This window comes from Choloepus didactylus, chromosome 2 (assembly GCF_015220235.1).
Source record: "Choloepus didactylus isolate mChoDid1 chromosome 2, mChoDid1.pri, whole genome shotgun sequence".
Lineage (NCBI taxonomy): Eukaryota > Metazoa > Chordata > Mammalia > Pilosa > Megalonychidae > Choloepus > Choloepus didactylus.
Genome location: NC_051308.1, coordinates 54,662,339 through 54,690,154, shown reverse-complemented (window position 1 = coordinate 54,690,154; position 27,816 = coordinate 54,662,339). Strand labels below are relative to the sequence as shown.

Genomic DNA, 27,816 nt, shown 5'->3' with positions numbered 1-27,816 from the left:
CTCTGGAACACTAAACACATTGATTTGTTTACATTTCAAAACCACTTTATTACCAAAATGAACAAAAGAAGAAGGGCGTTTAAATTAAATAAATTACAGAAATATCTCAAGAGTCCCAGTCCTCCCTGGGAATCACATCAAAACAGGTCCGTTTCACTAAGAACATTCATAAGTACTGAAATTCTGGATTATTTCACTACCTTGTCCCCTCTTCTTGCCTCAGTCACATCCAGAGTAGTCTGCGTGAATTTGTGTTATTTCCAAAGTAATTGACTGATATTTCCGACAGTGACGTTTTCTTCAATATCTCCCCTCCTCCCTGTGTGTTTCCAATCTTACCTCCACAGTGGGCTCTGTGAATATTTATAAACTTGGATATGTTGTAGGATCTCTTCTAAGCCCTGGCCAACCCCAGGTCATGGTGAGCCACAAGCTCCTTCAGTTCTGGGGCTGGCCTGGGGCCTAATAGTCACTTCATCAAGTCCTCAAGTCCTCAAGGGTCCTAAATGTTGCCTCCAAGGGGGCCTTTGACTTGGGATGTCCTGAGGCTCTGTGACCTTCCCCAGACTCCTGGGCCTGAGCTGGACTTTGGAGGTGGAGTAGGGGAGGGTGAGTTGTCATTGGCTAAGGTTCTTGTCCTCCTGAAATTTGGCACTTTGGGTGCTGGGCAGTGGTGAATCCCAGATAACATTGTCTTTTGCCTTCCAAGTTTTGAGTTCCATTGGCAGCCAGATGGCATAATGAATTCACAGAGAAGCAAATGCTCTCAGGCCAAGAATGTGTTGGCTCTTTGCCAGCACCCACTTCTTTAACTCTTAGAAGACTCGCTAGCTGACACTCACTCAATACAGATGAACAAAGCAGATGAGGCTGAAGTTAGGAATTGGGACGTTTTCCAGGCTGGGCCAGCCCAACCTGTTGGGGCAGGGGATATTTAGTTGAAGGAGCTTGGGAGAAGCAGTGGGAAGAGGCCAGAAGGTTTTCTGTGCACTTCCATGGAAATTTTTACAAAACACTTGCACATGGAACTTATTTATTTTCAAGTCAACAGCAGGGTTTCCTGTAGTTACCTCCCCTTAGGTGGGGAAAGTAACCCCTATTCTCATCTTTCCTAGAAGGAGATGGCCTCATGTCCTGAGTATGTTTAGGAATCCTGTGGAGGAATATCCAACTTGGATCAGCCCTTCTCCGTGTTCTGCACCAGCTGGGGCCTTAGTTCCTGGGGAGCTTCCTCCCTTGCTTGGCTGAAGGGGCTCATCATGGTTCTGCACTACAAGCTGATAAGGGAGAGTTAAAATGATTGGCAGATTTCCCAAGGAGAGGAGTTGTCATCCTGACTGACCTTAAGGTTGGGGGGTACTGACAGGGCCCGACTCCCACCAGCTTGCCCTGTGTTAGCACTAGCAGCTCCTCCCCCACTAAGTCTCAGGTACAAACAGGGATTCCCAACAGCCTTTGTGCAAAATAACTGCTATCTATTGTTAGGTTGCCAGAGGATTCTGCCCCCTTTTTGGGTTTCTACCAGCCTTGAGTGATAGGGAGCAGCTCCTGAAGTGATAACGTTTCTTGAGGCTGACACAGCTGCCTTGGTGGGGCTGGCTCTTAGGGTGGGAGGGAGTGCTGGTGGTCTTGAGGGTCCTGGCCACTCCCAGGCTAGAGTCTGAGGTTTTGAGTAACAGCGATGGTCTCAGCAGCCTTGGGATGAGAAGGAAGGAGACATAGTCACCAACACACAGATGCTGGCTTGTGGGGAGCACACTGTTCCAGGGGTGCAGAGCTGCCAGGGATGGAGTTGGGGCAGCTGGAAGGGGCAAGCCACATAGTCCTCTTTATCCCTGCACCCAGTGGCAGCCTGACACCTCTGACCCAAGGACACCTCCGAAGCTTATGCTCCACATCAGCACAGTTGCACTTTTCCTTCCGCCCTCGGCTCACTCTTAAGTCCTGAAGTCAAGGGGTCCTGCCAGCTGCCATGGGTAGGACCTGATGGGTGGGGTGGGGTGAGCGAGAGGCTTGTTCCTTGCTGGCCAAGGCCCTGAGAATCAGAGGAAGAGTGAAGAGGTGGGCTCCCCAGGCCCGGTTCCAAAACAGCAGGCTCTCCATGCTGCTGCTCTCTAACAAGGAGAGGAGGGATGCAGGGGTAGGAGCCAGGAGGCAGAGGAAGGTAGAGAGGAGCTGAAGTCCTGGAAGATGTGTTCTCCACTACCCACCACTCGCAGCAATCCTGGGCACATCCTTCACTGTAGTCCCAGGAATCAGGCACTCCAGAGGCAGCAAGGGAACCAGCCGGGCCTCACAGGGCGGTCAGAGTCTCTGTGTGAAACATGCTTCCGAACATCTCCTGCAGGGGCCACAGGAAGGAAAAGGAAGGGAGGGCAGAGCATTAGACCTGTTGGGTTCAGAGTGGCTGTAGCCAAGAGGTGGCCCTTTGGACCACAGGCCAGAAAGAGGTGTGTGTGTGTGAATGAGCATATGTGCATGTGAGTGTGTGAGTGTATGTGTATGTGTAGGAGCAGGGAAAAGGCAGAGGCAGCCATAGAAGTGAACTGGTAGAGCATTGACACAAGAAGATCCTTGAAATCTAATTTTGAATTGCCATGGGTGTGCTGTGTGACCTTCCACTTGCCTCTTCCCCCTTTTAGCTTCAATTTCTTCATCAGGTAAAATGAGAGGGTGGGACTAGAAAAGTTCTAAAGTCCTTTCTCTATCTGATAAGCTATTTTGGCCCTATCCAGGAATTTTGGAATATGCTGGAAATTCCAAGAGAGCACAGAAACCAGTCTGAGAGCACAGAAACCAATCTCCAGTTCTATTTTCTAACATCTCCCACATGCCATAAGCATCCTCATAGATTGTTCAGAGGACTGGAGAACCCAAGCTAAAACGAATGGGGAGAGGCACAAGAAGAGATGTTATTTCTAGTAACTCCAAAGTCAGATTTCGCTAAACCTAGTCATTTGGGTTCCTTTTAATTCAGGACATTGGGTTAGTGCTAATTTTCATGTCAGGGCCCTTAATGGATAGTAATCCTTCAGATTTGCATAGCTTTGAGTTCATAAGGTCTGCCCACATGCAATAATAATTCATTTGAAACCCTAGAATTCATCTGAGGCATTTGTTTTGCTCACTGCTGTATGGCTACCTTGTCAGGCCAGTCACAGGCACTCCACAGATACCCGCTGAATTAAGGAAAGAACAAATGAAGCCCCCACTCATTGTGTGAGGAAGGTGGGGCAGGTAGTACCAATATTTCCCTTGTTTTACAGATAAGAAAAACTGAGGCTCAGTGGAGGATTGTGGCTTGCCCGAAATCATGTGGTTGATACACTGGAGAGTTAAGAATAGATATAAATTCTCTAGGACTTGGTCTGGTGTCTCTCCCTTCCCCCACTGTGCCTTTCAGGGGAGTGAGAAGTACTAAGATCCGCTAGTAAAAGAAAGATGAGAATGAAACTGTGTTGCCTTGGAGGTGACTGCTCTGGCTAGGAGGCAGAGAGCCTGACCCCCCACCGGCCGCCCATCCTCCCAGCACCTCCCGCACCCCAGCTCACCTGCTCTAAGTCCCAGTAGCTGGGGCTGTCCTCTTCGGAGTTGTACGAGAGCTCAGGGTCGACTGGAGCCTGGATGGGGGAAACAGTGAAGAAGAATGAGAGCTAGTGGCTGGGGAACAAAGTCATGCGCATCAAGGGCCAATGGCACAGGGCATGCACCACGTTTTCTGATGTGTACTTTGCCCTCTTGCACCTTCCCACGCCCCCCTCACCTGCCTCACAAATAAAGTGCAGCTGTGGTCTTCCCCTGGTACCAGACAGCTGTGCCTCAGGGTCTCCCCCCTTTACTGGGCATCTTGGAGGCATGGAATGTTTCCCCAGCTTATAAGGACTAGCTGCCTGACCCTGAGGAATTCATTTACCCCTCTGGAAATCTGTTTTCTCATCTGTGATCTGTAAAAGTAGGATGACCAGATTAGCTTCTCTGGCCATCTGCTTCATCATGCTGCTGAAAAGATATATATGTGTATGTGTATGCATGTGTGTAATGTATATGCGAACATACATGTACATACACACATTGATACACACACACGTGTATATACACATAAAGTGTGTGTATATAATTTGTATGTATGAGTATTTTGTGAACTGAAACAATTGGAAATTATTATGCAATAATAAATGACCAGGATTCTTCCAGAAGCTCCCTCTCTTTGCTCTATGGATGAGGTTCATGAAGTGGGAAAGCCCATTGCCTCCCTCACCCCCCCACCTCCAGTTTCCCTCTAAGCAAGGCCCCGTGTTTTCTGGGCAGTCTTTCAGCACTCAGAACAGATGGCTTCACCTTCACCAGTCTCTGAAAGCAAAGAGCAAATCGTTGCACTAGGGCCAGAAACGCCTTTCTTATGACCCATGGAGGGCAGGGGTGGTTTTTATCGAGGGCTAAAGCATAAACAAAGTCTTGGGAGGTCAAGGGCAGGATCCTGGGGGTGGGCGGCAACTGGCAAGGCCTGGGCAGGGACCCCAGTGGGGTGGGCTTTTTTGGGTTCTTCAGCTTTCTGGAGTCCTAGACAGTGTTCTTTGAGTCTCATTTGCATACCCCTCACTGAGCTAGTAAATTAAGTGTCAAGAAGCTGGGACAAAACGCAGACCCAGCCACTTCATCAGCACCAGACTGAGATCTTCAAGCTCTGTTAAATTAAAATGGGCAGGCCCTTTCCTTCCCTTCCCCAACCCCCCTTTAGGGAAAGTGAAGGAGCAAGGGGGTGAGCAATCACAGATACTAGGCAGAATGTAATTTGCTTTGGATGTTCCTGAGATCAGGAAATTAATATTGATACAGGATGCTCTATAAAAACGCTTTCAAGTGACATCTGAGATATCTTACCACTTAATCCTAAAACAAAGACAGAAACTGAAAAACCCTGTGAAGTAGGTAATATTATTTTATAGTGCCCATTCTACAGACCAGGAAACCAAGATTCAGAAGAATTAAATGACTGAACCAGAGTTGGAGCTCAAACTTTCTCCTCTGTTCTTTCTTATGTTCCACAGTCCTGCTATTTCATTGCCCTAGGAGCCTAGGATTTCCCAGGTGCAGGGACCTTACCCCTTGAAAGTCACGTCCTGGGTCTACTTCTCCAGCATTTGCCTGAGCAAAGAGGACTGCATCATGTATACTGGGGAACACATGGCAGCGCTCCAGACCTCCATCTTCAAAGACGCCTCCATGGCTAATGTCATTGTACACCTGGGCTGGAAGGAGGAAAAGACCACCTTCAGGAAGATGACAGCCATGATGGGGTAGGGGTGGGGGAGGATGAGGGCCAGAGCAGGGAAGGAAGGAGAGTAACAAAGTTCTGAAGGCTGTGCTCTTGCTGCATCTGCAGGCCACCGGCTTTGCAATCTCAGTTCTGGGCAGCAGAGGGCAACGTGAGCCTGAGGATGCTGAGCCTTCCGCCCAGGGCAGCAGGAAGCAGTTTGATTCGGGCAGTGATTGGAGAGGGAAAGGCTAAAACGCCCACGAGCACGCTGCTGCCAATTCTATTCCCGAAAGTTACCCAGACCTTTCCTGCAACCTCCGGTGTGTGGCAGAGCCCTTACTTTCACCAGATCCTAGAGATGGTTTCCTGAGGGAGTGTCCAGAAAGAGTGGGAGGAATTCCACTGGAGCACAGCAGGTCATTGCCTTTCCAGGACTGCTCTCCCAGAGCAGGGTCCCCACAGAGCCTGGGACATGCTCAGGCCAGTTCTGAAGTCGGGCAGCCCGGCTGGAAGGGATCGAACCCTTTATAGGAAGCTGGCTGTGTGTTACGGGACCCTTAACATCCTCTTGTGCAGCTGTGTGTGCTCACTGTTTCCATGGCTGCACATTTTGCATCCACACTAACGGAGTGTGTGTACACGACTCTGTGGTCAGTCCTTGAGATTTGTATGTGCACCCTTTGGAGACTGTGCATATAAAAATGAGTGTCTGTGTGTTCCCTGAGTAGTGTCTGTGTGCTCTCTGCTTATTGAGATTCATGGACCCTCAGATTTGGAGGACTCCCAAATTCATCTAGTCAGCCCCCTCATTTTATGCGGGAAGAAATTGATCCCTAGACAGATAAAGTAACTTGGTCAAGGTCCCTTGACAAATTGGCAGATTGGAATCCTAGTTGTCCTTTCTCAAGTTCGTGATCCCCCCGCTCTGCTATTGGGGCTTCTGGGAGGTAGACACTATCTGGCCTCAGTCTGCCCTGACTGGTGTCTGAAGTGCTCGTGAGCAGTTTGGGGGAATATTTGGATGCACTTACCCCCCTCCTCCCACCACTTTTCAGCACCCACCAATCTGCCCCTGCCCCACACCCTTGCCCTAAACTGGCCTCCTTCTCTTACCATGAATGTTCACTAAGAAGACTTCCACACCGATCTTCTTGTAGGTGGAGCTCAGCTAGAAGTGTTGGAGAGGGTTTGAGGGTAGGGAGACAAGAGGGAAGGAATGTTCTGAGTGGGTCTCAAAAGCGATTCACAAAATGTACTTCAGCGGGGAAGCCAAACAAATAAGCACCCCTGAGGGCCCTGACAGACCGGGATAAAAATAGCACAAAAACACACCACTTCCCCCTGGAGTGTTGGCCGAGGAGGGCTCCCCTGGAAAATGGAATTGTGGCTTTGCCAATGTGGTCATGTGGCTCCTTTCTACAGGGCCAGATCTTTTCCTTTGTAGCTCAGATTCCCAGACTTCCACCTTTTCCCCAACTCTGTGGCTTCAGGCAAAAGCCACAGGGGCGGATGGAGCTCAGAGAGGCTAGGGCTTCAGCCAAGGCTGGCCTGGCCTCCAGTTCCAGGCTAGGGAAGCAGGCTGAGGCCCAAGGCTGCGGGGAACGGGCCTCTTCCTCTGTTTCCCCTGGGCTGCCTCTGCCTGGGCCAGCTCTGAGGTTTGCTGACTCCCTGCAGAGGTGACCGCTGATTAGTTATCAGATGGATTCATTTATTCAAGATGTCCCGTGGGCTGCCTGTTTGGCCTGAGGGTGTGGGGCCCTGATATTATTTCTTCTCCTCTTCTAGGTTGGCCTGAACTGGCTGACTGATAGAATGTCAAGGTGAGGGTGGGCAGGAAGCTGGCCATGAACCAGGGGCAAGCTGGACTCTACTCAAAGGACTCTGGGCCCCAACAGGGAACTTGTGATGGCTTCTGCTGGGGTGGAGTGGAACAGCAGGGCCTGAAGCTTTGGTACCCTTTCCAGAGACTCGTTCTCAGGCTGCTCTGGGCCTGCTCTACAGAAAGCATTGGGAAAGGAGGAATCCTAAAGAAACTTCAGCCTCCTTGGAGAGCTTCCTGCTTCCCCTTGTGGAAATGAGGTCTCCAAGGAAAGGCAGTGAGGGAGAGGAGGAGTGGGCACACTCCTCCCTGAGGGCCTCACCTTGGCCAGGGCCTTGATGCCCATCAGGTCCACAAAGCTGACCCCACTCATGTCGAGGATGAGGGTGTGGAAGGTGACAAAGGGCGGAACACTGGCCAGGATGTCACTAGGTTCACCGGCAGACTCTGCAGAGGCGGGTGGCTTGCAATGGGTGGCTGAGGAGGTGTCAGGGCTCAAGGTGATGTAGGACACGCTGGTGCCGTTGGCAGGTGTCTGGTTGTTGTTGGGGTCGGTGGGTGAGGCATTCTCAAAGTCCTGCTGGAGCTCCTGCAGGGAGACGGTCTGGAGGGGTGGGGGATGGGGGCGCGGAGTCAGGGATCATCACACTGAGGAAGCAGGGGCCAGTAGAGTGGAGGTGGCGGTGGAGGTGGATAACTAAAGTTGGTGATGGGCAATAAAGGGCCTGAACACCCCATGGGAAAGGCCACCCCCAAAACCCCTTCCTTACACAGGGCCTGTAAGTTGGGGAGGAACCTTCCAAGAGAAGTACTGAAGCCAGTTTGCTCCGTTCTGGAAGGAAGATCCTTTGGAAATAACTGAGCATCTTTTTGCATTTGTCCATGTCTGCCTGCTTCTCCCTAGAACTCCCATGCCCACCCTGGCCTTACTAGCTTTGGGTTTGCTGGGAACCCCAGTTAACTCACTAGTGCTCCCCATTCAGGGTTGTTCATAAGTCCGAGGGCAATGCACTACCTTAGCCAGAAAATGAGGAGGGGCTGTGGGAGTTTGCTGGTTACCCTGGGAGCTGGCAGCCCCTCTCCCATGGAGCAGAATGCCCAGTGGCCATCAGGCAGTGCTCAGAGGGACTGTCTTTGCCTTGCGGGGTGCTGGGAGGTGGGGCACCAGGGACAAGATCAGGACAGACAGGGGAGCAGGTCATGGAGGCTGTTTCTAGCCTCAGTTCACCTTGGTCTTCATGAATAGAGACTTCCTCCACTGTGTGGGCATGTTTGTCCCCATTTCATGCTTCTTAATATATTTTTGCTTGGCCAGCAATACTTTCTGGGGGTCTACACCTGTCTGCAGAGAGAGAACCAACAGCAGTTTTCACTCCCACCCTCTTTAGAGGCAGCCTGCTCTTGCCTCCCTGATCCCTTCTGCTCTCGTCTTCTGGCCTGGATCTCTGTCCATCTCCTCTGGTCACCAGAGGATTGGGCCTTACCTTGGCAATGACCTTTTGCCTGAAGATCTCTGAGTTGGCAAAGTAGAGAGGGGAGCAGTAAGTGACGATCTTGATTCCATGGATTTCCTGGACCTAGGGCAGGGAGATTGAGCTTAGGCGGCAGGTGTATCTTTACGGGCAGAGCAAAAGAGGGAGGCTATAAGCATGGATTACCCACCCTGTTGTAGGTCTTGGGATTCACATAAATGTCAGTGTCTATGACCTGGGCCAGAGCATGGCCGTTTCGACTGCATGAAGAAAGAAAAAGAATAACATAAGAGAATTCTCATAGCACAGGGGCCTGGGAGAATGCTTGGGGGTGGGGGCTGGGGCCAGAGGCAGGGCAGGAGAGGGCCCCTTCCTCATGCCCTGGCTTGTTTTGTTTGTCTTTCCGAACTGCAGGCATATGACTGGCGGCCTGGGCTGGGGCTGTAACTAGGGATGATGGGCAGGCCCTTGACATGGCTCAGGGGAGAAGAGGGGTGGAGGTACACAAGTCACAAGCTTTGGTGGCCCAAAAGTCACCATGCCTGGCTCTGAGTTCTCAAGGAAAGAAGACAGGCTTCCTCAGTGTTTTGCATTCTCCCAGCCACAGCCCAGACCCACTCCCCTCCCCAGCTGGTACTGTGTAATCTCGTTCTAGAAAGGACACAGTCCTGTAGTCTGCTGTTCTTCTGGGGTGGAGGCCCTATTTGGTCTAGGGCTCTGGCAGTACCTCTGGGAGGACTTTGAGTCTTACCCACCTGTTGTCCCCCCACTGCCTCTGTGGACCCCCTCCCCCCCAGCCCTCCAGACCACAGTGACTTTTTCTGGGGTGTTCAGGGTATGGGAAATCATATGACCCAAGCTGTGCCCATGGTCCTGGGTGGGTGGGCTCTCCTCAGGTCTGGAAGCACCTCCAGGACCAAGCCCAGAAGGAGGAAGGGGGTAGTGGGCTGGGTCGGTGAGTGTGACTTACAACTGGGTCTGGAAGATCACAACCAGGACGGAGAAGGTGACGCCCACAGCCACGCCATAGGGGAGGCTCAGGAAGAAGGAGGAGAGGAAGCTCACCACCCAGACACACTGTGAGGAGAGAGAGATGTCAAAAGCAGGCCTGGGGAGAAAACTCCCTCTTTCAGGAAGTCTTCCTGGGTCAGGCCATTCTCTGCTAGCACAACCTCAGATCCACCCTTTCCTTTTTATTGCATTTTTGCTATGTTTTACATATTTGTACTTCAGTTCAAACAGTGCACTCATCCATTTTTAGTACCCTCATCCATTTTCCCTAGATCAAGTGTGGCTCCCCTATCTTGTCTGTGTTATTTTTTATGGACAGCCCCGGCACACGCAGGAAGGTAGCATGACATAATATAAGAGCATGAGCCTTGGGTCAGATAGGCCTGGGTTCAAAGTTTGTTTCTCCTACTAACTAGCTATGTGAGCCTCAGTTTCTTAATCCACAAAGAAGATGACTAATACGTACTTCATAAAAGAATTAAAGAGTCAAGGAATGCAAAGGTCTTAGCCTAGCAATGGGCACCAACGGGCTTGCAATAAATGTGAGCTCCCTTTCTCCATTGAATCGTGGGCTATGTATGCCTCCACAGGCACTCAGTGACTGCTTCTTGCCCTGACTGCCTGGTGCCTGGGTATGTGGCTGGGTTGCAGGATTTGATGCAGCTTTGAGAGTTGCCCCTATGGACCACATACTGGTATAAATCTATTATGTCCCCCACAAGCCATGTTCTTTTAATCCTGTCTTGTGGGAGCAGACTTATTATGGGTGGGATCTTTTGATTAGGTTGTTTCCATGGAGATGTGACCCACTGAACTGTGGGTGAGTCCTTTTGATTAGATTATTTCCATGGAGCTGTGATCCTGTTCATTCAGGGTGTTTACTGAAATCCTTAAGAGAATTTAGTGCCGACACAGACTCAGATGCTTACAGATGGAGAAGCAGACAGAAAGACATTTGGAGATGCTAAGCTAGGAGACGAAGCCCAGAATTTGCCCCAGAGAAGCTAAGAGAGAGCCCCCAGGTGCTTAGAGAGCAAGCAAGGATGCACAGGAGCTGAAAGAGAGAAGCTAGGAGAGACAGAAGCCCAGAGACATTTTGGAGAAAGCCATTTTGAAACCAGAACCTGGGAGCAAAGGATCAGCGGAGGCCAGCCATGTGTCTTCCCAGCTGACAGAGGTATTCCAGATGCCACTGACCTTCCTTCAGTGAAGGTATCCTCTTGTTGATGCCTTAGTTTGGAAACTTTTATGGCTTTAGAATGTACATTTGTAACCTAATAAATCCCCTTTATAAAAGTCAATCCATTTCTGGTATTTTGCATTTGGCAACCTTAGCAAACCGGAACAGACCCTTAGGGTACCTCAAATTCTTGTATGGAATCGCTATGAAGCTTAAACGAGGCCATAGAAACACAAAACACTGTATGAACATAAGGGATGAGGACTATGGCAGGGGAATTGTTGAATGTGTTAAAATCAGATCCTTGGGTTGGGAATTGGGACCTACATTTCTCTCCCTATCCTCATCATCCACTAATTGGGGGATCCCAGATGGACCACTCAATTCTCTGACTTCCCTGAACCATGCAGGTGAGCCTCCTTCCCATAGTGACGGGGCAACCCAGAAGTTTGGAATCTAAGATATTGGGTTCACATCCAGACCCTACCACTATACCTCTGTATTACTTAACCTCTCTGAGTCTTGGTTTCATCATCTTAAATAAGTGTGGTAAATCCTCTCTCCTAGGTTGTGGTGTGGCTAAAATCGAGATACTGCAGTGTCCTCAATGTGTGGTAGCCTTTATTATTGTCTGGGGGCAGATGTGGTGACGGATGTGACTAACCATAACGATAAACTCATGCTTGCAGAGTGTCTTATGGTTACATGGTGCTTTCCCATTATGACCTCATTTAATCCCCAGAACAAGTATATGACACCTTCGTGACTATCACTCCAATTTACAAATGAGGAAATGGAGCTCTGGAGAAGTCCAGTAACTTGTTCAAGACTCTGGTCCTCTGACTTTATGTTCTGGGCTTTTGAATTTTTTGAAAATGACATCTCTTTGCCTTTTTGGAACTATAAATCACAATGATAATCTTAGCTAAATTTATTGAGCACAAGACGCAATTCAGACAATGTGCTGCTTACTTGTATAATGTCATTTTCTCCTCATGGGAACCCTAGGGAATGCGGAGCATAAAATTCCCTTTCACAGATAAGGAGGCCAAGACTCAAAGAGGTTAAGGGACTTGCTGTTGGTCACAGAGCCAGTGAGTGATTGGGTTAGGGTTTGAGCACCAGAGGTCTTGGCCAGAGCTTGGAATCTTAACCACTCAGTTATGCTGATTAGGGAGCAGCAGATGAGGAGATGAGGGTTAGGCGAGCAGACGTGGCTGGGCGGTGTAGTTGGAGAGAGGGCGAGGGTTGGGATGGGTCCCCAGGGGCTGCCCAGTACCTACACAGTCCAGCCTGCTCTTCTGCCACAGGTGGTAGGGGTCAGTGAGTTGCTTGAGGGAGTTCTTGAGGTTGACAGCTATCAGGGCTCCTAGCACAGACTGGGGAACAGAACAATGTCCCATGTCACCTGGGGGTGTCACTTTCTTCTTGCCCCTCCTACAAACACCTGACCCTGAAGCCCGGCAGGCCAGAACTGGAATTTTAGAACGTTTCCCTCTGAGGGAAGTTCCCAGCTTGGTACACGCAGTCTTTGGTTTGGAGAATACAGGCACTAGAGTCAGGCGGGTCCAGGCTATCCCCTGTCCCCTTCTAAATGGTCCTATGCCTAGAGCCCTCCTAGCTGGGCTATAAGATGGCCTGGCACTCACAGGTACTTGTCACTGCTGGTTATAGAATGGACTCCAATGTCAGGAGACGGGAGTTTGAGCCCAGCTCTGCACTTTTTAGCTGCCTCACAATGGACATATCAGCCTCAGCTTCCCTCCCCTGTGAAATGGGGAGAATAAATCCTACTTTGACTACCTCTCAAATTTGTGAATAGGATTAAATGAGACCATGACAGCACTTTGTAATCTGTAAAGCAACAATTGCAGCAGTTCTTAGGGATTCTTTTTATTCTCTCCCCCCTCCCCCCCCCCCGAATCTCTTCCTGTCCTCTGCTATCCTGCTGGGCTCTTACCTTGGGGAGAGGGTACAGATAGGATCCCAGGACCAGCATGGTGATCATCACCACCAGGGACACACACAGGCTTGCCACCTATTCAGAGTCAAGAGTACAGGGTGGGTGTGCAGTTCTTGCTTTGGCTTTATTCCCAGTAGATGACTTTGGAGGGTAAGGAGGGGTGAGGAAAGTCAGGAGGCATCTGGCCTGGCTTGCAGGTGTCTGGATTTCTCTGTGGCAATTTTTCTGTATCCCCGTCAGCTCCCTGCTCCCCCCACTTCCCTGGAACAGAGCTCACCTGGGATTTTCCTCCAGCTCCATCTACAGCCAGAGTGACTGAGAGAGCACAGCAAATGACATGGATTTTAAAGAAGGAGCCAAAGAAGTTGCTGCAGCCCAGGGCGATCATTTCCTGCAGGGAGAGGAGCAGGATCGGAATCTGGATCCAATGCTGGAGTGTGGGTGCAGGGTTACGGGGGCACAGGGCCCAAGCCTGGTTGGGCATGCAAGCTCGCTGGCTCGTGGGCCTAGGACTTGTGCACAACCCTACAGCTATAAAACCGTACACTCCTGATCAGCCAGCCTCTTGGGGTGAGGGAAGTCCCCCCACCTGTCCCCAGCTGGAACGCAGCCTGCCTCACGTCAGCCCAAAGGGCCCCTCTCTTGGCCCTGTCCTGTTCTGCCCAGCCCTGCTGGGGGTGGCCGGAGCTACCTGGTTAGGATCCACATCATAGCCGTGTTTGTTGGCCAGGGTCCGGCCCATAGCCAGGTTGATGACGTAGCCCACAATGGCCAGGGAGAAGGCTGTGCCAATCATGTCCTTCCACTGCGAAACCACAGGCAGCACTGCAGAGGGGAACCTGCCGAGGAGCCGGAAAGGAGGCAGGGCCCGAGGGTGTGAGGAACGGGAAGGCAGCCCATCCTTCGCCAGCCCACAGGAAGCAGCCCCTATGTGCTGGGGTCTTTACAAAAAGCGTCTCATCGGTACAACCCGCCAGGGTAGGTTCCCTCACCCCTGCTTAACAAGGAGGAATCTGAGGCTTAGAGAATCTAAACTCATCCAAGGCCACAGAGCCAGGAAGAGGTAGGGCCTGGTTTATTCAAGCCTGGATTCTGGACTCTCTCCACTGACCCTTTCAGGATAATGGCAGTGCCGTGGCGGGGCGGGGAGGGGAGCTTCCCTTCCTTGCCTGCTCCAGCTCTGCAGGGCACCCGTTGCCCTCTCCTCCCAGGGCCCAGGATGGTGCTTGGCACTGAGTGGTTTCTCGGTGAGTTCTGTCAACCCTAATAGATTCCTTTCCACATGGATAAAAAGAGCCAATGCATCAGAGCAAGGCGAAGAACCAGCAAGGGGCTGACCAGAGAGGCTTGGCTTGAATAGTGTGGTTCTAATGAGACTTTGGTGGGGAGAGTGGCAGTTAAGACTGAGTTTTCATCAAACAGCCACCACTGCTTAGTGCTGTGGCTTTTCGTCATCATAAGTATTAGTAATAATTCACATCTCACCAGTACCATGCAGTTTGTAATGCACTTTCATAGAGCTGGGCTCATCTCAGTCCGGCAGAGCCCAGGCTTTGAGGGGGAGTGTGGGGGGTGGGGTCTGGGCTTCTGGGCCGCCTGGACTCACCCATGTTGGATCTCCCCCACGATCTGCATGTGGTACTTTTGGGGCATCTTACAGCTCCCGGAGATAGCTGTCGCCACCACCACCTGCAAACCCCAAAGTGGAGAATGGGGATTGGCCCTAAGTGGGCTCTGGGGCAGGGCTCTTTCCTAGGTCTCCCTTTCCCATGGGGGATCAAACCCCTCTCCCCTGCCTTCTTGAGGGGAACTATGGGGAGCAGAAAGAGTGGAAGCTATATCCAAGGGGATGGATGGAATTAGGCCTGACTTCCTGCTCCCCTGGCCCCAGCTGAGAGCTGAATTCCTCTTTCACTGCCTCTTCAACCTGGCCTCTCAAGACCCCAGCCCCAAGCCAAGTTCTTACCACAATCATCTCTGTAGGGATGGGGAAGTGGATCTTGTGCATGTAGCGAGCATTGAGCTCCTTCACCAGCACTAGGAAGGCACCACTGATGAGGGCGAAGACGAGCGAGGCGATATTGGTGTGGGGGAGGCCTTTGCAAATGTCAATGAAGGTCTGGGGGAGAAAGCACCATGCTCATAGGCTCCCACCCCTTCTTGCCATACTGTTCCCAACCCTGGGTGCCTGACCCAGTGAAAGGATGTCAACGATGCTTAATGGAGGCAGAACCAAAGCAGAATTCAGACTCTGGGCATGAACTGTCCCATCTGCCACCACCTCCCGCAAAGAACACAAAGGAGCTCATGCAGGGATGCAAGCCTGAGTCCCTTTCTCTTCCCCTGAATAGAAGAGGAATGAGATCAAACTAAAGGAGGAAGGATCAAGATTAGACATAAAGAAGGACTTCCCAGGAAAGGAGGGGAGGAGGCACTGGAATGGGGAACTGATGGAGGGTGTGCATTGTTTTTCCTGCAGGGATTAAGCCCAAAGAACCTGGGCAAGCCCTCTAGGTCATGTGTTCGATTCTCCCTCCCAAGGTGGGAACCCTCTCCAATTCCTCTCTGAACCATGGGTCGGCCAGCCCTTGCTTGAGAATGCCCCACAAGGAGGAGCTCACAGCTTCTTCAAACGGCAAACCCTGTGTGTGTGTCTGCCCAAGCCCCTTCCAATCCACGGAGGTACGTCCCCAGACTCACAAAGACGATGGCCCCTGGGCCCGTGTAGGAGGGGACGGTCAGTCCGAAGATGTACTTAAGCACCGAGATGAGGATCTGCAGGCCGGCGGCCGTCATGAAGCCCCGGATGAAGGACTCGGAGAGGTAGATGGCCACAAAGCCAAATTGCATGAAGCCCAGGCCCATCTTGGAAGAGGAAGTGGGGGAGAGAGGGAAGGCACGCTGGGTCAGCAGCCCTCAGAGCCTGCCTGACCTGAACCCCACGCTGGAGTTCCATGCACCCCTGGGACAGCAGTAGCTCTTGGGAAATGAGCTTTTCTTTGACCTTGTCTTGACTTTTTACTGTGTCCTGTGTGCCCTGCCATCAGACCTTTAGTTTCTTTAGGGCACAGTTCTCTGTTATGCCACCTCTCTGGCTTCAATTACTTTATCTGTAAAATGAGTCTGCTCCTCCTTCAGTTTTTCCTTTCTCAGTAAATAATGCCACTACCCAACCAATTGCCCAACCAAAAACTTGGGAGTTATCCTACCACCTCCCTCTCCTTCCCCTCCCACATCCACTCTATCCCCAAGCCCTGTTGATGCTGACGGCCAAATATTCCTTAAATCCATACCCTTGTCGTTCTTCACTGCCATCACCCTGGTCTGGGCCCCCTGTGCCTTGTCTCTAATCCACCTTCCCATCCATGATCTTCTCTGCTGCCTCAAGGATTCTTCGAAACTACCAACCTGACCCAAATCTACAGACCCTGGATTTCATTGTCTGGCCCCTGCCTACCTTACCAGCCTCATCCTGGGCCTTTCCCCAAAAGTTTCTCTACCCTCCAGCCACACCAAACTCCTTGCCATTCAGGTCGGATCACACTCTCTGAGGCCTCAAAGCTTTTGGGTTTTGTTCCCTCTGTCTGGGCCACCCTTCCACACCATGTTCACTGGTTATTTGTTAGCTTCTACTCATGCTTAACAAGTCAAGTCAAATGTCACCTCCTCTTTGAGGTCTTCCCTGACTTTCTCTTCTGAGTTCCAACAGCTATTTGTATAGAACTCTATTGTGCTGCATATCTTACTGCATACAAATTTATCTGTTTACATGGCTACTTCCCCTACTAGGCTGGGAACTCCTTGAGAACTGGGACTCTTTCTTATTTATCTTTGTTTCCCTGCGGCCTCATCTAGTTCCTGGCACTGCGAAACAACCAAAAAAAAAAAAAAAAAAAAACCCAAAAAACAAAAACCATGAACTGAATGAATGAAGGGTACTCTCTGCTTCCTGCTTTTGCATTCTGTCATACTGTGCTTCCCTTCACAAAGCCTAGCAGAGCTCTTGCACAGGGAAGCAGCTCAATTTATATTGTGCAGCTGATGCTGAGGTTTGAAGCAGAGGTGGTGGGAGGGGTATGAGGGCTGCTAGAGTAACTGAGTAACCTGGAAGCATAAGAGGGAACAGAGGGGGAACCTGTGCTGATAGAATTGCTGGGCAGGGGAAGAATCAGTGGAGAGAGGCTATGAGTCTTTTTGACAGTCTCTCAGCTTGAATAGTTGTATCAGCTGGGGATGCTGGTCTCATGGTCCTGCCTGGAGGTGGGTGAGGAGATACTCTTGACTTTTCAAGGTCCTATTTTGGCCCTGGGAATGGGGAAGAGGAAGGAGGTAGAACCCTCCCTCAGCTTTATCTGGGGCTTTGTGGCGGGGGCAGGGTTGTCCGGTGCCCTCCCGAGGCTGGGCCCTGGCAGCCCCTCACCTGGATGATGGCGGTCAGGCAGGCTAGGGTCGCCGACACGTGCAGCCGCTCCGCCTCCATGGCCGCCGTGTCCACGAAACTCTCATTGGTGGCATTGTTGAAGACCCGGAATTTCGACTCTGGGGCCAGCTGCAGACAGATGTTACCCACCAGGATGCTGATAACGGCAAAGGTACCTGTGGTGCCCCACCCAGCCGGCACAAGTCAGAGGTTTGGACCACGCCCATGGGAACCAGAAAGGGGCCCAGGAATGCTCCCAACCTCCAGGGTGATGGGTCCCCACACCTTCTCCAGCATATGCCAACCGCCCTTCACGTCTCTCCACAATCTACGCTTTCAAAGTGCTTTCACCTTGAACGTTACTGTTACCTCGTTGGACACATGAGGAAACAAGCTTTGAAATACAAATAGAGCCTGAGCCGGTAACCAGGCCCAGTGACCAGGCCCTTTGTTCCATCTTGCTTAGTACCAGAGAGCACCAAATATCTCCACCATGGCCTGCTGGGACCAGCCTGGGAGTTAGAAGGTCACTTCTCACATTGGTTTAGCACTTTTTGGCATATGGGGAATCTTGTTCCACCTGGCCTTCCCCAGAGCCCAGGGAGGGAGGGGGCAGAGCAGCAGCACTAACTGAGCTCACGGAGGCTCGGTGGTTTTGCCAAGGTCATGGCAGGCTGGGGCTGATTCACAGTGACGCTCCCTCCAGGACCAACTAGCACCAACTCCAGGAACCCCCTTGTCACGCCACCCATCCTCACCTTCCAGGGCATCCTGCCCACCGGATGGGGAGAGGCCTTACCTGGCACCATCTGGTGCACACCCCCCAAGAAGAAGTAGGTCAGGAGGGGGAAGAAGGAGGAGTAGAGGCCGTTGACGGCAGGAAGGTTGGCCAGCAGAGCGAATGCCATGCCTGGGAGGACACAGAGGTGGAAGGCTCAGGGCAGCAGCTGGGAGACAGAGGCCACAGAAGGGAGGGGTGGGTGGGGAGAGGGATACGGGGGGAGCAGCAGGCCAGGCCTGGCTGAGGGGACCCCCTCACCTTGTGGGACCTGGATGGATCCACCACTGAGCCCACCGAGCAGGTCAGGGACGATGTAGTCTTTGATCTTGTACTTGGGGAGCCAGGAGAGAATGGGGAAAAGCCCGAACACCACGGTTTTGAACTTGGCTGAGGAACATCTGGAGGGGAAGAGGACAGGTTTCCATTCAGCACAGCCTGGCTCAGACACTCCAGTTGGGGAGGGATTATAATATCCTGTTCCTGGTAATTCTTTCACTTATTCAATCATTCATTCAAATGTCATTCAAAATTCAGGCATGACATTGAGCACCCACACTGCCCTGTATGCCAGAGATACTGAGAAGAAAAGCCAAGAGCTTTCTTTTGAGAGGCTGCCAACACACCCTGGGCATCAGCTGCAGGTCTTTTGATCTTTTGACCTCTGGCTGTTCACCCTGAGACGTCTACAAGACTTGGTTTAGAGGTGTGTGTCTTGTGGTGGCTGAGCCTTCTGAGATACCCAGTTCACCTCCCGGCTCAGATGGTGTTTCTCCAGGAAAAGCTTCTCCGAATCTCTGTCTTCACAGGTGCCACTTGCTTGGGCTCCTGCAGCTCTGTGTGCGCCCTGTATTGTAACCACTCACTTTTTGCTGTCTCCACGACTAAACAGCAAACCCCACCATAACAAGAAGTCAGTTTCTTCTGTTTGTCTTTGTATACCTTGTGCATGACAGAGGAGTGCTTAGTAACTATTTGCTGAATAAATGGATGAATGAATAAGTGAAAGATGGGTTGGTATTGAAACGCAGTCTGAGTGGGAGCTGCTGCCATTTTTCTTAGAACTTCCCCTAAAAGGACGGTTCCATTGTCCCTTCAGGGTGTACCCCTGCTGACCCACCATCCTTTATGACTCCAATACCCGAGTTCTTTCTCCTTTTAATTCATTGGCAGGGAGGAAAGAATAGAGGAGCTGTTCATTGGTGAATGCAGGGTGGGGAGAGTTGATCCCTTCCCTGTTTGTTGAACACCTTGAGGTCCTTTCATGGAAACTCAGGAGCGGTCAGAACAAGAGCCTACAAACTCAAGGGTGACAGCTGGAGAATTGATGACTGGAAGGCCCATGTGTGTGCTTGTGGTGTGTGTGTGTGTGTATTTGCTTTTCTTCTCCCAGTTGAGGGAGCTCCAGTATTCAGGCCCTAGCTGGTGACTCACTGGCCTGCTCTGATCAGGTCTCCTTTCCTGCCCAGCACCAATTCCTGCTCTTTGCTGTTGCTCAACAATAGTTTCTCTGAGACTGGGTGTCCTGGATGTCACCCAAGACTGAAACTAACACAGACAATGCTTTGTACCCTGCAAGGTCTGGGCAGATTTTCTGTCCTCACCAACACTCCGTGCAACGGCATCACCATCTGACTCCCTGATCTCTTCTGGGGCTGGTGGGTGCCTATCCCGTCCTTGGGATGGCGGAAGGGAGTTGGACTGATGGTAAATAGCTTAAAGCATTTCTAAAGTCTTATCCTAAGAGAGAACCAGCCCTGCAGGGATCTATTAGGTTGGTTTTTTTCTTTTCTTTTCTTTTTTTTTCATCAGAGAGAACAGGACTCATGAATAGAGGGGAAGAGAAACAGCTCCATTGAGGGCTAGTACAGGCCCAGGCTTACTTGCAAGCCTGCCATATTTTGGGCAAAGCCATCTGAAGCTAGAAAGGAAATCTGGAAACAGATGCCAAACAACCATAAAGAGGCCCCAGAGGCCATAAAAAGGGAAGTGAAGAGAGGGATTAGCTTTCTAGACATTCATTCACTCTCTAGACAAATATTTATTGAATACTTTCTGTGTGCCAGGCACTGTTCAAGGCTCTCATGCCAGCTAATGGGAACTGTTCATTCCCTACATCCCTTTATGGCTTTCATCACCCTAATCTTTCAAGACAACAATGGACACCCCCATCCCTCTAGCACAGAAACAAACCAGACTTGAACTCTGGGCACAAAAGCTGGCAGAGCCCACCCACCTGAGGAGCACAGGTGTGGGAACGTGTCCAGACACTGGGGACCCAAGACCTAGGCTGTAACTGGGCTGAGATAGAGCCTCCCAGGAGAAGCAGGGTTGGGCCAGGCTTTTAGTCAGGTCTCTCAAGCGGGTGATTCCCTGGTCTGGACCTGTTCCACCTGCATCCCTACTTCAGCCATTGCCAGTGACCTCAATCCAGGTAACTGAATCAACTGCTTCCCCAGGAGAGTGAGGGAGCATGAGCCAGCCCACAGCTAGGGCTGAGTGAGGTCTGTCAGAAAGTCTGGGAAGGGGGAGGGAGAAGCTCACAGCCTTAGGCTTCTGGGGTATGAGTAAAGAGCACCTCATGTAGCCCCTTCCTTAGAGGCAAGGTCTCATGAGCCAACATCACAACCCTGGAAAGGAATGGTCAGGGATCTGAGCGTGGAAAGAGCCCAGGGGCTAGTAGGACCTCATCCAGGTCCCCTGCAGGAGATGCTTGGAATTTAGGGCCTCCTTTGAGTATTCTCTGGATCAGGAACATCGTGCAGGTGAGAGGACAAAGGGCATGGGGTGTTGGTTGCTTCAGTTTTCCTTGGATGAGAAGGGAAGCTGATTTTGTTGTAAGGGCTCTGATGTTCCCTGCCCTGCCATATTGGTAGTATGCCCATCTACAGCTCCCTCAAAACCCCAGAGTCTTGGGTGGGCTGAGAAGGTGGGAGATCCCTCATGCAGGGGGTTGGGGAGGACTTATAACCTGTCTGAAGCAGTGGGTGGTTCTTGCGTCTACACCCCTGGGGGGGTAGGGTTCTCTCGGTCAAGATGGGGCTGTAGATCTTACATACTGAGTTCAGAACCTCACCTCCCCGGGGCCTCCCCAACTGCCATCTTCGGGAGACTAGGGCAGGGCCACATCCTAGTACAGAAAGGATTTTGGTGGGAGAGGAGGTGGGGTGGGGGGTGGGAGAGCAGAGGAAAGAGGAGTCTGGGCTCTAGGCCACGTTACCTGAAGGCATTGCGAAGTTTCTCTCCTGCTGGGTACGTCCGGTCCTTCTTCTCAAACTCATCATCGAAGAGCGTGAGAGAGTATGTGGCTCTGTCTACCACGTAGCGGGGCCTGGGCTGGCTCATATCTGGAGCATTTACAAGCTTTGGGAGAAGCAGAGTAGTGGAGAGTGAGGAGGGGATCCCTTCCCGGTGCCAGCTTGGGCCTTCTCCCTCTTGTCCTTGCTGCAGCAGTTTTATTCTGGTCTTCCCCGCCCCCCTCCAGAAAGGTGCCTCCCTTTTCTCTTTCAAGTCTGTCCATCAGGCCCACTTCTTCTGGCGGCTTCCTTCCCAGGCACTGATGATGCACACACTCGCCCTGGCTGTTTTGCTTGGCGCCCGGCACGTGGCTGGCACCCCACACCTGTGACATCACCTTCACCCCCGTGAATATCAGGCAAAAAGGAGGTGGGAGTTCAAGGACAGGAGTCACAGCTGGGACTCAGCTCATTGAACCTATTCGCCATGGGCCCCTGGCACCCCCATAAGCCAATCTCCGTCCCCAGACCTCAGTTTCCCTGGCAGAAAGGCTCATACAGTCAGCCAGTCGGCTTGGAAGAAACTGAGAAAACAGCCTGCCCGGAGGCAGGGGGATAGCCAAGGTGACCTCAGAAGGACCCTTCCTGAACAAGACATCTGGGACTTCACCAACAGGTTTCCCCAGGGGGACCACGGTGTGTCTGGGGAAATTGGAATGGTTTGCTGCCAGCTCTTCTCCCACGGCTTCCTGTGTCTAACTTTTCCCCCACCCTCGTGTACTGATGTCTCTCTCCTCCTCGCTCTTTGCGCAACTTCGCTGACATTCCAGGAGCTGAGGGGAAGAGAGCTGAGTGCCACGGCCCCTGAGGCCCAGAGGAATTCCCTGCAGGAACCTTTTCTCTCTCCTCCAACCTCCGGTTCCCCCGCCTGCCTTCTGCCCCCCAGAGCTGGGAGAAGCCCACTGGAGGATTGCAGAGGAGGGAGAGGGAAAGAAATGGGGCATGCTTAGAGGGAGACAAGGAGTGTGGGTGGCTGTGGCCAGTGTAGAAAGAGGTTTCAGATGGGGTTGAAAGTGAGTAACCACACAGGGCGTAGGGAGACTTCCTGCGGGGAGAACCTGGCTGTGTGTGTGGGGGAGGTTATCAGAGGGGAGCAGGTTCATATATGGAGAGAGATAGAAAGAGCATTAACTAAGGATCCAGAAACCTGTTTCTAGTCCTGGCTTGATTGATGGGGAGGAACAGGTGACATTACCTCTTTCAGCCTCAGACTGCTCATCAGTAAAATGGAGTAACAACCTAGCTCACAGGGTTGTTGTGAGAAGTGAGTGAGTAGATGAGAAAGGGTTACACGAACTGTAGAGAATGATGCAGACATGAGTTGTTATTAGTAATAAGATTATACTCAGGCAGATGAAGGTCAGGCTGGTGCATTCCATTCACTTGGTCTTAGGACCCCGAGGTCCACTGAGAACTCTAAGCAAGGGCTGGATCCCTGGCAAAAAACCCCCCCGGTTTTGCTAGACGGGAAAGTGGGGGCATGAGCCTACCCACAGCAACTGTGCCCAGCCCAGTGCCCGGCACTTAGTACGTACTCAATAAATAATTGTTGAATGAATCAAGAAGTGATGTTTGGAGCAGACATGGGCAGCTGGCCACGTGTGACATTTCAATGGGAGAAGTGAGAGGCAGAGTGGCATAAGGGAAACAACACAAATTTTGGAGCCAGAATGACCTGGGTTCAAAGATTCAGTTTCTTCATCTGTAAATGGGGATAATAACAGGCCTGCAGGTTGCTATGAGTATTAAATGAGATCTTATGTGCAAAGTGGCTGGCCTTTTATAGGCACCCGATAAATGGTAACGGCTATGATTACTATGATTAAGATGGGAAGGTGCGTCCTTCCTCTTGGAGGAATACTCAGTGGCTTCCAGCCCTTCACTCTCCTGGGGAGGTAGGGTGGCCTCGTTCTTCTGTCCTACCCTCTCTGGGGTCCAGAGGGTCTGGCTTTCCAGGTAGTTTGTCCAGCGGGCCCTTGGGAGAATTGGGTGGGGGAAGTGACTCTACAGAGGAACCCAGAGCTCCAGGCTTTGCTTCAGAGAAAGACCATGATTTGGGAAATCTATCCCAGGCCATGGCACATACCACTCACAGAGGAATAGCCAAAAGTTGCAAGGGGCTTGAATCAGCAGAGGGGAGCCTCCTGGAAGAGGGGTGCTGGAGACCCTGCATGCCAACAAGCAGGGCTGATCCCTGAGGTACCTTCCCAGGCTGCTTTTCAGGGCTAAAAGCTCTAGTAGAGCACGTGTGGGGCAAAAAGGTTGCTAACGTCTGACCCCTACCAACCCAATTTGGTAGCTACTTCCTTCCAGTGTCTCCCCCATCCATCCCCTCCTCCATACTGTGTTTCCACCCTCTCCCCATGTCCCCAGTTTGCTCCAGTCTTATCACCTCACACCTGGACGACTGCAATAACCTTCAGACTGATTTCCTGGACTCCAGCTCTGGTCCCTCCAATCCAGCCCACACCCCCTGCTCAGAAACCTCAGCTTTCCTCATTGCCAGGAGGATCAAACCCAAACTCTTTGTTTTGGCATTTTAGACCTTTCACCATTTGGCCCAGTTTTGGTAGATTTGGTAGGTTTGCCAACTGGGAACCTCCACGCCTTCCGGGATGGTCTGTTCAGCAACCCCCAAACAAGCTTTGCTCAGTTCCACCTCCAGGTCTTTGTTCACACTTTCCTCCTTACCTGAGATTGCCTGACTCATCTCAGTCCTTCTAGACTTGCCCATCCTTAAGGCAGCTTTAAGTTCCTCCTCCTCCCCTCCTCCTCCTCCCCTCCTCCTTTCCTCTCCTCCTCTTCTACAAAGCCTTTCCTGTCTAGCTCGGCCCTAAAGATCTCTCTTTCTCTTCTGACCTCCTCTAGCAGGTATCGTTAGTGCTTCTCCAGCCTGTACACTAGCACCAGCTTTAGCCATTCCCGGCTGTCACTTCCAGGGAAGGGAAGGAGGAAAGGGGGCCATGTGGAGGAAAAACCTTCAGAGAGCAGCAGGTGAATGACTCAGGATGGTTTCTGCCCCTCTGGGCAGCCTTCCCTACAGATGGGTGGCTCGATACTAGGGGAGTCCCCTCTTAACACAGGTGAGCAGAGGAGGAAAGCTCCCTTGCTTTACAGGAATACAAATGTCCCTTTTCCCATACACTCTGCCTATTCCATTCCAGAGAGAGAACGTTGGAGGTCCTAGCTGATCGGTTGGGACCTTTCACAATCCTGAATTTATAATACATGAAAAAGGGGAATCCAGCAGCCAATCAGACTACTCATAGAAAGTTTTGTCTAGAACAGAACTGGGAGACTATGCTAGTCCAATCCTGACATGTTACAGACGAAGAAGCTGTGTCTTGGAGGGAGGCAGGATGGGGCTTTGAAACAGGTCTTTGACTCCAATTCAGGTCCTGTTGGAAGGAGCCCTTTCAGGGGCAATGCTGTTCCCCGATGCCTGGAGGTTGTCCCCCGTGCTGCGTCCAGAGTGCGCCTTTCAGACCACCTGGTGTCCTTGTTGTCTCAGCTGATGAGACTGGACTTCTGGGTTCTGATTCTTCTCTCAAGGGCTCAAATCTGCAGCCACAATATCAGCCCCAGCTCCCGGTGAGGAGGTGCCCTTGCCACACTTCCTAATTCCAAGAATAGGGGTTGAGGTGGGGTGGGGCTTAGAAGGGGAGGTTACTTCATCCCCAGCCAGTCCTTCAGGCCACGGAGCTGGTGGAGGAAAGGGGGATGGGCAAGGCGAAAAAAGGAGAGCCCACGTGGTGGGCGGGCACTGCTTCTTGTAGACCGGCTTCTGGGGTTCTCCAAGGGGGCCGTGGGATCCCAGTGACCCCCAGAGAGGGCTCCTCACCCTGCTAGGTTAGGGGTGGGAAGGTGAAAGAGGGAACAAGAAAGGGAGGAAGGAATGGGGAACGTGAGCGCTTGATCCCTAGTTGAACAAACACACAACCCTGCTGAGTGATGTCAGCATTGCTGAAAAAAGTCAAGTGCTCTGTTGCCTTTTTAGGTGCCTTATAGGTGTGTGTCAGTGAGTCCTGCCTCATGTCAAATAGTGTCAGCCCTACCACCGTCCCTCCATCACCCCCCCCCATCAGGGATTAATAGCAGGTGCAATGTGAGAATACTGAGGGACAAAAGGGTGACTTTGCCACCCTCCCCCACTGTGGAGGAAAGGAGGGGCAGGTCCTGAAAGCCTGGAGAGACTGGGGGAGAGGGGGTGTTAAGGAAGGTAGAGAGAGAGAAGGGAAGGCAGAGGGTAGGAGAGGTGGGTGCTGTGGACAATTCCTAAGTCTTGGCAAGGGAGTGGGGTCAAAACTGGGGAAGGAGGGATCCAGGGATCTTGTGGAGCTGAGGATGGGGGGGAGGCAGGGAGGAGGGGAGACAGAAGAAGAGGAAATGGACTCTGTGGGGAGAGCACAGGACAGAGGCTTCTCCAGCACCTCCCATCAGAATCCTAATCACCCCACAATGAGCTCATGCAAAGGAAAGCCCAGTGGTACCTCCTCCCAATCATTTTTCTGACTAGAGATTGTCAACATTATCATAATACTGTGGGCAGAGATGGGCTTGGGCAGAGTGCCTGAGTTCATGCCTGGAAAATCTCAGAACAGTGCCTAGCCATGGTAAGTGCACAATGAAGGCCAGCGGTTGTATAATTTTTTTTCCTATCACCCTAGAGGGTTCTCTTCTTTGCTCCACTATCTCAGGCGAGTCACTCTGCCTTGCCTTCCTTCTCCCAGGTGCTCTGTGTCTCCCTTGCCCTATAGCCTTGTGCCTCCAAAATTTCTCAGGATTGGTGAGAGGAAAGGCAGGAAATTATTTTAGAAGAGAGGACATCTGGGGAGCAGGGACATGAGGGGGCTCTGGTCAGATCTGGAGGTGATCCCGTCAATGTGGCCCAGACTGACTTCCTTCCCCAGCCCTGCTCAGGGCGTGTGTTTGGGGGGATTTCTTTGACGCACATGTGCCAGGCACGGGTGCAGCCCTGGCTTGGCCAACCCACCCCGGAGTCCTTATCACTGGTCCCAACCTGGGTGATTACTGTGTTCTGGGGAGAGGAAAGTCACTTTGAGGTTTCCCCTTTGCTCTAGCTGCTGGAGGCTGTCTCCCCGCCTCATCTGGGCTGGGAGCCACAGGGAAAGAGCAGCCCCTGAGTGGCCTGGGTGTGTCAGGGGCTGAGGATGGGATCAGAGGGATGAGGGAGACTCCAGGTCATGTTATAAGTCCTCCTTTTCTTTCTGTTGTCCCCATGTTTCTTGGACAAACCTCCTATCCCCTCCTAACCCAGCCTCATTTTCTCATCAGTAACATGGTGGGGTGGTGGTAGTGGTGAGATGCCCCTAAGAGGCATCCCACTCTCTGTTCCAGGGTCTCATATCCCTTGTGGAGGAGAGTTTGACTGCCACCATCCCCCAAATCTGGACTCCTATCTCCAAGCCCACCCTTCCCCTGTCTGTTTTCCCTGCTGGGGATGAGTGGAGGGGTACACAGGTGGATGGGTGCTGGGCTGAGGAAATGAGCTCCAGCAAAAAGAATTGCAGCTGGACTTTGAAAAGCACTTTCCAACAGTGAGACGTGAGCAAGGTCATGGGATCCCTGAGACAGGCATTTAAGTTTAGATTCCTGGAAGTCTTTAAGGAGACTAGAGCTAGTCTCACTTGGAAGCAGGGAAATGGGCAAGGAGACCAGGGAGAGTCTGGCTGTTCTGGTCCAAGGAATGCAGCTCAAAGTCCAGTGAGGTGTCAGGTGAAGACTGACCCTCCTTGGGGGGGGAGCCCTGTAGCTCCTGAAGTCTAAGGGCTGACCCCTCAGCCTCTGGAGCTTGGTTGGTATTGTGAAGTTTCCCCATTCCCTCAGGGAGCTGAATGGTGATCAGATAGACTCTGGTAGTTTGTTTCAGTTCAACACACACTCATTAAATACCTGCTATGCACCAATCCATGGAAAGGCGAAGGACATAAAGAGATAAAGAAGACGCTGTCACACAAATGAGCACCCAAGCATCTGACTGGGCTCTGAGAAGTGTCCAGGAGGGGCCATCCTGGTGGTGGAGGTGGTGAGTGTGCTCATCTCTCTGCTGCCCAAGGAGGGTCTTGCCAGGTTTCTGAACACTAGGATGGAGGCGAGGCAGTGGGGAAGGTTGAGAGGCTCTGGGAGAGGACTTGCCTGTGTGAGTGAAGCCATCAAGTCTGCTCTACTGGGGTGGCTATGCCACTCTGAGAGGCACCTGCCCTCAAAGTTGGTCTTCTTCCAGTGTCTAGACCCAATGGAGTCAAGGATAAGTGGGTGTTTATTCTAGAATAATAAACGTTATGCTTGGCTTAGGCTGGGGACCATGTGGGCTGACTTTGAGGAATGGGAGCACTACCTAAGGGTGGCTTGGGACCCCTCAGAGCTGCAGGATGAGAGGCCAGAAGTCTGGGAGCCAGTGGGGTTGGCTCATCATCCATCGTCCTGGCCCAAACCCTCCTGTGTTGAAGTATTTGCCTGGGAATCAGGCCCCCTAGGTTCTGTTCCCACTCTGCCTCACAGACAACTGATCCCTTGCTTGCCCTCTCCCTCTTCTACGTTTTCCCTCCAGTCACCTCTTGCAACTTCCCACTGTTAGTGGGACAGATGGATTTCCATGC

At 51.8% G+C, this 27,816-nt stretch overlaps 1 protein-coding gene across 1 annotated transcript; it reads right to left on the bottom strand.

Moving 5' to 3' along the window:
• Window positions 1-48: 48 nt before the first annotated feature.
• On the bottom strand, window positions 49-21,245 carry SLC26A9 (solute carrier family 26 member 9). The gene is given in 23 exon segments (XM_037811980.1): window positions 49-1,943; window positions 1,946-2,026; window positions 2,070-2,114; window positions 2,242-2,341; window positions 3,552-3,620; window positions 5,104-5,249; window positions 6,371-6,425; window positions 7,399-7,680; window positions 8,305-8,418; window positions 8,561-8,653; window positions 8,739-8,808; window positions 9,519-9,625; window positions 12,023-12,118; window positions 12,700-12,777; window positions 12,980-13,093; window positions 13,394-13,541; window positions 14,309-14,391; window positions 14,669-14,821; window positions 15,403-15,567; window positions 17,123-17,298; window positions 17,922-18,032; window positions 18,162-18,301; window positions 21,121-21,245. Coding segments are annotated over 23 exon segments (2,772 nt in total). The 3' UTR covers window positions 49-1,722.
• Between the last annotated feature and the right edge of the window lie 6,571 nt (window positions 21,246-27,816).